Raw genomic sequence first — 9,641 nt, forward strand, 5'->3', positions numbered from 1 at the left:
GTGAAAGCGAGGACAAGGGAGGCTCCTGAAGGTTTGCAAGCTTCAGGTTGTAATGGGGGATGCTAGGCTCAGGTAAAACCATATCAATATTAATGAGGCCAATTACTGTTGCACATAACACATTTTCTCCTCAAATCGTTTTCCTGTAGGAATTTCTGCAACTGAAAGCAGATTATTATTCAAAATCATTTTCATCTTACTGCTTTTCTCAGAATCTCTTAATATTGCATAAGAAAACTATTCATGCTACTTGAGGCCACATTCTCTGTGGGCTTCAAATGTACATGCAATATATTTTCTATCATGCGAGGCCAGGCCCTTTGGATGTGAAGTCCTTCCAAGTACTAGGAGGTTTGCCTTTGTGTTAACATGATTCAGGTTCTGTCTCCTTAGGCTCTTCATCATGGAGGTGTGTTCTTGCTAAAGGTGTTGTAAGTCTTAAGCTGGGGAAGAGATATCAATTTCTACCTAAATGTAATTTAGAGTGCTTTCTTTTCCTTTTTCTTCCTAAGCATGATACGGTATGAGTCCATATTAGACAGTTTTATATCATTGTTAAATCATGGAATTTAATTATTTTATCCTCACAGCTTTCAGCACAATTGTTTTCCTTTCTTCTTTATTGTGTATTTGCATTTGCATGTAAGTATATGTATATATGCTTGTTTGTGTGTATGTGTGTGTATGTACATATATGTGTGTGTGTGTGTGTGTGTGTGTGTGTGCATGCTGGTTCTTTTGTTCCCAGATCTCTTTTTCAACATTTCAAGTACAGAAATAAATCATAAGACCAGAACTAGGCTTATCTGTTTTGAGAATTTTGCCTCCAGAAAACCAGATGCTGAAAACCCTAGCCTATATTTTGACTTGATATTAGGACATAAAGACCAATATACAAAGATGTTCTGAGAGATATATTATGGCTTATCAATGGAAATTGGCCTTCAGTAAATCTCTAAACCTCTCTCTCTCTCTCTCTCTCTCTCTCTCTCTCTCTCTCTCTTCTTCCTGCTCCCTACCCCCACTCCCCAGTCTGAGCTTAGCAGACTGCTGGCTTCCATAACATTCACAGCCCACTAAGAGGCATTTTGTGTAGTTGATACCATCCTGCCTAATTCTTGCCATCTCTCTTGGTCTCACTGGCAAGCTGAAAACCCAAGGTAGTTAACACAAATCACTCTTGAACTGTCCTTGGCACTAAATCATTTCTCCTTTTAGCAAATTCTACTGCTGATTCCCCTCCCCCTGCACTCCACTTTCCCCAAGCACATATACTTTGAATTTGTAATATCACAGTTACTATCTCATTTTGTTTTTTTCTGACAAATGAAGACCACATTTCCTCAACTATAATGAAATAAGAATAGTTACTGTGAGATGAAGGCAAATTTATCCTCATCCTCGTAAACAACCTAGCAACCCATACAAAGAATCTTTATTCATCCCTATTATCTGTGCTTGTATAGAATTATGACTTCTTTATTTTAAAGTATAGGTTATTTTAAGAGATCACGTTTTATGGAATTTCTTGAACTTATTTCTTTGAAAACAGATTTAAAAATTTTTTTTCACCTGGTCAGTAAAGACCACAGTACATAGTGCCTTGCTGTTCAAAGCAGCACTATACAGAAATTCTAGAAATGGCACTTTCAAAATGCAAATGCCACTTGGAAATGCTACTTGATAGCAAAAAGGAGTCACTGTGGGCATGCATTTTCTAAACATTAGAAAAAATTTCTGCTTTAATGGCTTTTTCAGCCTGAGCTATGATTTTTTTTTGTTACAAGAGAGAATGTTATTAGATTTATAGTAAAGCAGCAGCAGCAGCAACAGCAGAGAAAGAAAGAGAGAGAGAGAGAAAGGGAGGAAGGAGAAACACATTTATACCTACCTGAAAGGCATCCTTACATTCATTTGCTCTGCATATCTTCCAAGGACTTCCCATGGGGCATGCAACTTCACAAAGATAATGTCACTATTTATTAGAGAGGACTGAAATAGAAAAAAAGAAACTAAATTGAAAAGTAATCAAACCTCCCACAGTTTAAATGCTGCTGGAACTTGGAATGTAGGAACTTGGAGTTTACAATTTGGGGGCATTCTTTGACAATAAGCCAGTCCCTTAAAGTATGCCTATCTTCATTCAACAAATACTCCCCTGTGTCAAGCACTGAAGACCCAGCAGTGAATAAAAAAATAAAGAGTGATATTTACACTCTCCATAAATATTTAAAAGGAACATATGCCAAAACTGGTTTAAATTCAGGTAGTGGTAAATATTCTGAAGATAAAAATATGGTGGAAAAGCGTTGTGGGGTGAAGGCACATGCTACTTTAGATAAGAGGTCAAGAAAAGGCCTCTCTGTAGAGGTGACTGAGCTGAGAACTGAAGGAGGCACAGGAACCAGCCGAGAAGACAGTGTGAATTGTGTGCCAAGGCCATGAGCTTGGTTTGTTCAAGGGAAAGGCTCATGCCCAGACATGTGAAGTATGGAGGAGCAGCATTAGAGGTTTGAAAACAGAGCAGAGGAGAATATGCAGCCCTTCCTTAAGCTGTTGGATCTCATTGTTAGAACATAAGAAAGCCATGTTGGTTTTGGAGTTCAAAGATCACTGTGGCTTCTTAGTGGAAAATAAGTTATAAGGAAGAGATTTATTTAAAGAAGAGGAGAGTCAAGAGGTGGCTCAGTAGATAAAGCTCTTGTCATATAAGCATGAGGACTGGAGTTCATGTCCCCAGAACCCACATAAAAGCCAGATTGGTATGACCCAGCTATAATCCTAGCACTGTGGAGGCAGTAATGAGTGTGTGAGGTCTAGGCTCAGCAAAAGACCCTGCCTAAGAAAACAGTGGAAAGCTATCAAGGAAAAAAACCTGATGGCAACCTTTAGTCCCTCCACATGGCCCTACATATGTGAGTCCACACACATGCAAACAGTCACACAAACATGCACATACAACACACACTTATACCTTCTCCCCAACAGAGTAAAGAAAAGGAAAAATACTCTCAGCTGACAAAGGAAAACAGAAGTTGTTAAGGGAGTATATGGAGAAGGAGGTACAGTGAGACACAGGATTTGAAGCTAGGCTGGTGTGGGGCCACCTTTTCCCAAAGCCCTGTGTCTTTCAGGGCTTTTAAATCAACAAACTACTTAGACTGGGAAGTCAACTAGAACTTCACACCCTGATACACACCCAACAGATTTTGGTCTTTGCCTGTGGAAAGAAGGATGTGAACAACCAGCTGCAAAATCTTTCTTTGGATGTTGCCTTCCATAGGGAGAGGCAAGTAGAAGAAAGAAGTAGAAGAAATACCATGAGCCAAAAAGTTTATAGTGTAAGGTGGCCATTTGTTTAACCCAGATTCTTCCTGTGCACGCTATATGCCACTTACAAGTTTTAGATAATTCAAGAACGTTAGCTTCATCAGGCCCTCCTGTCTCTGTTGACAGTTAAGTCTCTATACTCCACCCAGACCCTTACCACTATGCCTAAACTTCCTTCATCTGCCAACTCCTGGTGCTTTAAATAAGATGGTGTTGGATCCTGAACTCCTTTCCTGCCCCTCTACACTTCTCCTAACTCCTGGTGCTAACAGGTAAGCAGTGCCCAGACCACCAGCCCCAGGCCCACACTCCCAATCAACCAGTTAACTCGAAATGTGCAAATCCCAGGGCAAATCCATGAACAGTTTGAAAATCCAAGATGACACATCTTCTCCTTCCAAATGTCAAACCAATAATAACAGACCCTAATGAGAATGACCTGGAAGAACTTCCAGCAAGAGTTCAAAGAATGATAACAACTACATTCAAAAAACCCAAAGAAGACAAAAATCTAAGACAGGGATGAAAGAAGGGAGTCAGCACAAGATAGGAGAGCAGAAATCAATCAAGAGAATTACTGATGAAAAGCCCAACTGTAATGATGGTGAAAATAAAAAACAAAAAAAAAAACAAAACAAACAAACAAAAACAACAATAAGCCAAATAAAACCCTCAGTGGAAAGAAAGCTCCACAAATAGAATGTGAAATACAGAAAAAGTATCAAGGCTGGAAGACAAGGTAGAGTCATTGAACCAGTGATAAATTTATAAGAATCTATGGGCAAAAGTCTGGAGAGAGTCGGAGAACCATGAGAAGATAGAACTTGTATTATGGGCATAGGCAAAGGAGTAGAATATCATACCAAAACATCTAACAGACTTTCAGTAAAGTCAAGGAGGAAACTACCATATGCAGAGAAATAGATCCCCATCTAGATGAACCTAAGTTCTGCCCACAGAATCAGAAAAGAATCTCCTCATGACATAATGTAATTAAAGCACTAAAAACATAGGACAAAGAATAGATGTTGTAAGCTGCAAAAGGGAAAAGTCAAGCCTTTAAGGCCTCACAAAATAACATCTGATTAATAAACAGAAACTTTTAACGGCAGAAAGTCTTGGAAGGACATACTTCATGTTCTAAATGATCACAGCTGTCAACTCAGATATTATACACAGCAAACCCATCTATTAAAATTGAAGGAGAGATAAAAACAGATTAAAGGAATTTACGACCACTAAGGCAACTCTACACCAGATACTAGGATACTTCAGTCTGAAGGAAGAGATAAACACATCAAAGAGCTAATAAGGAATAAATAAATGCCAGAACAGTTAAACAAAAGAGATATAAGAAAACAATCCAAAGTTAACAAAATATCAGAAGTTAACATACATCTTTCAGTAATAACTGAATATCAGTGGTCTCTTTTCCCCACATAAAAAGACACAGAGAGCTCAGAAGACAGGATCCAACTCTTCTCCTGCCTCTAAGAGATACAACCTCACCATTTAACCTTAGAGTAAGGGGGTGGAAAAGATCCTCCAAGCAAATGGAACTAAGGAGCAAGCAGGCATATCTATCCTAATATCTGAGAGCATAGACTTCAAACCAAAACTAGTCAGGAGACACCAAGGAAGAACTTACAGGTATAGGTGAGGACTGGAAAAGACTCCAGTAGTCCAGGAAATAAGACCAATATCTAACAAATGGGATCTCATGAAACTAAAAAGCTTCAGCACAGCAAAAGAAACCAAGAAGTGAATTAATAGGAAGTCCACAAAATAGCAATTATTTTCAGCTATTAATGACAGAGAATTAGTGTCTAGACTACACAAAGAATCCCTAAAGCTAAACATTAAGAAAATAAGCAACACAATTAAAAATGGCTGCTATAACTGAATGGAAAATTCTTTAAAAAAAGAAATGCAGATGGCTAGGAAACACTTTCAGAAGTGCTCAGCCTTCTTCACCACCAGGAGAACACAAATGAAAACTATTTTAAGACTCCACCCCATTCCAGTCAGAATACCCATCACCAGGAATACAGTTAGAATAAATGCAGGCATGCGGGAAAAGCATTGTTTTCTGAGGCCACTGGAGGGATGGCCAAGCTCCAGTGGACAGCGCTACACCAATGCACGTATAGGCAGCACCAACCAGACTTAGCGGGTTATAAAAAAGACATGAAGTGTGAGGGACATGTTGGGAGGCTATGGGGAAATCAGAAAGGAAAAGGGCATGTTGATATCATAGTTCATATGTATATGAAATTCTCAAAAGTAAGGAAACGTTTTGAAAAGAATATCAACATTAGTTTTTTGTGAGTTGATAAAAAGAGAAGCTTAACCGTATGTTCTCTCTGGGGCAAATCTTTACTCGAGAGAATTAAATATTTTATTATTTTGTGATGTGTATAAGTGAGCCCAGGACGGGGCATTTGATTTCCTGGCATGGGAATTACAGATAGTCGTGTGCCATGGGAATGACAATGTTCATTCTCAGTACCTTAAATGAAATGCTGAAACCCCCAGGAGAGAAGAGCCAGTGTCCATTTCCACAGACGTGGGGAGGGGACATCTAAAAAATTCAACTTTCTGGAAGTTCACACTAATGAGGGGTTTTATTTTCTAACTTGGGATAAGCTGGGCCCCATGTCTGGACCTTCTGAAGACAAGGGGCATTTCTGAGTCTGTGTCTGCAGCAAAGCTTGGTATAGAGGAGCATCTGCCATTGTTTTTATGAGACACAAATAGTCTATGCAAAATTGAACAGTTTAGGCCAGTGCAGAAGAGTGCTTTGAGCCCTGGGAAGCTGGCAGGCACTATGGAGGAAGTGACTTTCGGAGCTGTCAGAGCTAGTCACCATGAATAAGGAGCCTGCCCACAGTGTGGTGAGGCAGTGATCCATCATACTCCATTCTCTTTGTGCAAACTAAGCAGTCAGAGAAATGTGAAGGAGCTCATGGATCATGGTGTCTCTAAAGGACAGACAGAAGTATGTGTGCATGCTCACACACCCCCTTCCTCCCTCTTTCTCTCTCTCTCTTTCTGTCTCTCTCTCTCCTTTCCTCCTCCCACCCCTCCAGTCCTGTTCTGTGCATGATTGCATCATACTTATGCTTCTCAGGGGCATGTCTGTGTTCTAAGCTTTTGGAAAGATCAGTTTTTGCTTTTCAATACACAGTATATTTCCAAAGTTATAACATGCATGAAAGATCATATCTGAATGATTATATTTCTTAAAACATTGTTATTTTGTTTATATTAAAGATAAATTTCAGAGTCTGGGATGATTCTGTTCTATCCTCACTTGAATTGTGTGTCTGTGTTGTGCATTTTGTCTGTGTGTGTTGGGGGGTGTTGTAAGATAGCTGATCCCAAACTTTCTATGTAGCCTAGCCTTGAATTTGAGATCTCCCTGCCTCAGTTTCCCAGGGTCTAGACTTAGAAGTAACATCAACATGCCTCTGTCACCTGGAGATTTTAATTGTGATAGTGGAATTCTTTGAGTATATAGTTGAAGGCTTTTTACCAGTTTACAGGAATACTGGAAAGTGTTGGAACTTTTAAAAGGTAGACTCCAAGAGAAAGAAGTTATGTCAGCTCAGGGTGGTGGTGCACACCTCTAATCCCAGCATTCAGGAGGTGGAGGCAGGCAGATCTCTGAATTTGAGGCCAGCATGGTCTACAAAGCGAGTCCAGGACAGCCAAGGCTACACAGAGAAACCCTGTCCCGATAAATCAGAAAAGAAAAGAAGTTATGTCACTGGAGAGGGTGTGAACTTCACCTTAGAGACCTGCCCCTTCCTGCTTTGTGTTCTCTTCCTGGTCACTCTGTGGTTAACATCTTTGAGCTACCACGCCTTTGTAGGAGACCGAAAAGCAAAAGAGCCAATGTAGCATGGACATGGTGAGCTAAAATTAACCTTTCCTCCCGTGTAAGTTTCTCTCAGGGACTGTGCCACACTAGCACAAAGCTGGGTTTCCTGTAAGAGGAAACCTATCTTCCTATAAAAGACTAAAATGATGAAACACAGGAGTGCAACGCATGGGGAATGTGATTGATTTGCATAACCTGATGAACTCACACAATCTGACAAACCTTTGTTTAGGGAACAATATGTTTTTAGAGGTGGTTTCTCCTTGGCTTTGCTGAGGGCTAGTTTTGCAGAGAATAAACTAAGCAGTGGAAAAAAAACAATCACAGTAGAACTTACATAAATGCATGAAAACATTCAAGAAATGCATTAAAATATACCACTTAAAGATCATTATTAATGCCACATTTTGGGGAGTAAAAGTTCTTTACTTGAACATTTGCTTTGTTTACCAATATTCCAATGTGGTATGTCCATGATGTTTTGCAAGTAACCATAGCTTATTTTTGTTTACTTTCCTTGATATTAAAATAACTTTTTGGGGAGAGGCTTTCTAGACAGTATTTCTCTGTGTAGCCCTGGCTGTCTTGGAGCTCACTGTGTAGACCAGGCTGGTCTTAAATTCACAGATCCACTGCCTCTGCCCCCTGACTGCTGGGATTAAAGGCATGTGCCACCACTGCCTGACTAACATAACTTTTATTCATAGTGCTTTATGCTGTCAAAGTGCTTTTACATGTTACCTCATTTTATCCCCACCCTCATGCTCATGAGAGAGGCAGATTGGCTGACTCATGAACACACAGAATATCTGTTTCAGATGCAGCTGATCACATGCCCACAGCCCTAGGTAACTTTATCCAGTTGTTTCTTTAAGGTGTACCTTCCCTGACTTGTCTTGCTAGTAGCTTTCAAAGGATAATCTTAGAAGAACAGCCTTCATTAGAAATCAAAGCAACAGAAGCAAAGGACACCCACAATAAATAGGGTTTTTCATTGCAATCTTGGCTGTCTTGGAACTCACTCTGTAAACCGGGCTAGTCTTGAACTCAGAGATCAACCTGCCTCTGCCTCCTGAGTGCTGTGTAAAGGAACTATAATCTACCAATTAACCAAAATTGGATTGAGACGGTTACATATACTTTTATTATCTTGAGAAAAATGTTGACCAGTTCCCAAGAATGATGATGAATACCTATTCATGGGTTCTGTGTGTTTTCATTTGTGTCTAAATGTATCATTCCTTTTACATGATCATGAGGAAAATTTGGTGCCATGGGGTTTATGATTTGTGTTTAACTATCCAAGCAGTAACTAATGCAGCTGACCTATACAGAATACTTTCTGAGCTCCATCTCTAAATAATAAATGCGAAACAAATGACTGGTAATTACACAACTCATGCATCACGTTTCCTCGACTGCTGAATGATCACACTGCCATTTCAAATAGGTCTTTTCTTGTTATTAAGTGTCCCTTGTCACATAAATCCAAACATGCAAGTGTCAGAGTGAACAGAAGTGAAAATGAGTCACATCATTAAAATGCTGCAATAAACATTCCTTAGAGTAGAAGGTTGATGGCAAAAAATGATGGTTTAGTGACAACTGGAAACATATGCTTAGACAAACAACTGGAAATTACCAAGTAGCATAGGAGCTACCTGTAACAAAAATAGACACATTACTCATTTCTTTCTTTCATTCAACAGGAATGTATTTAATATCTTCTAAATACCGGATTCTAGGAATAAAAAAGTATGCAAATCACAGTCCTTGCCTTGGAATGTAAGACTTTCATAAATAAAAGTTAAATGCAACAATATAAGGAAAAAGTAAATAAATGAAGCCATTTACCATGATCTAACAAACATGATCTCTCTCTCAAAAAAGTACGCACACTCACTCACTTTCTGTTAGGGTGATCAGGTTTGAATATAGATGTACAGAAGTAGGGAGTAGAAGAACACAGGTAGATTGTGGACTCAGACATTCTGGAAATGTCAGTCTCCCGGTGCCCATGAAAACATAGCCTACGGAGTATTTGTTACATGAGTCTGGAGCTTCCAGGAGAAGCCTGGACCAGAAGCACAAAGCAAGTACAGCAGGAAAAGATGAGATGTCATGCTTTCAAGGTTACTGTACAAGAGAGCTTAGATACAGAGCTGTGTGTGAGGCTGCACTAGAGAAGTTACAGGGCAATGTAGATCTGAGGTTGGACAGCAGATATCCACACTACCTCTATCCCCTCTGTGATCCACACCACTTCCTGCCAGCTCTGTGATCCACACTACCCCCTGAGAGCTCTGTGATCCACACTACCCCCTACCGGCTCTGTGATCCACACTACCCCCTGAGAGCTCTGTGATCCACACCACCCCCTACCCCCTCTGTGATCCACACTACCCCTCCCCCCTCTGTGATCCACACT

General features: G+C 39.9%; 1 protein-coding gene across 1 annotated transcript in view; it reads right to left on the reverse strand.

Moving 5' to 3' along the window:
• Ano4 (anoctamin 4) overlaps positions 1 to 9,641 on the reverse strand; it is a 179,519-nt gene that overhangs the window by 138,228 nt on the left and 31,650 nt on the right. Inside the window, exon 5 of the mRNA XM_055627792.1 lies at positions 1,892 to 1,992. Within this exon, the coding sequence (XP_055483767.1) occupies positions 1,892 to 1,992 (101 nt within the window). The remainder of the gene's footprint in view (positions 1 to 1,891; positions 1,993 to 9,641) is intronic.

The sequence above is a fragment of the Psammomys obesus genome, unplaced genomic scaffold, assembly GCF_907164565.1.
Source record: "Psammomys obesus unplaced genomic scaffold, mPsaObe1.curated_primary_1811, whole genome shotgun sequence".
In the NCBI taxonomy this organism is placed as follows: domain Eukaryota; kingdom Metazoa; phylum Chordata; class Mammalia; order Rodentia; family Muridae; genus Psammomys; species Psammomys obesus.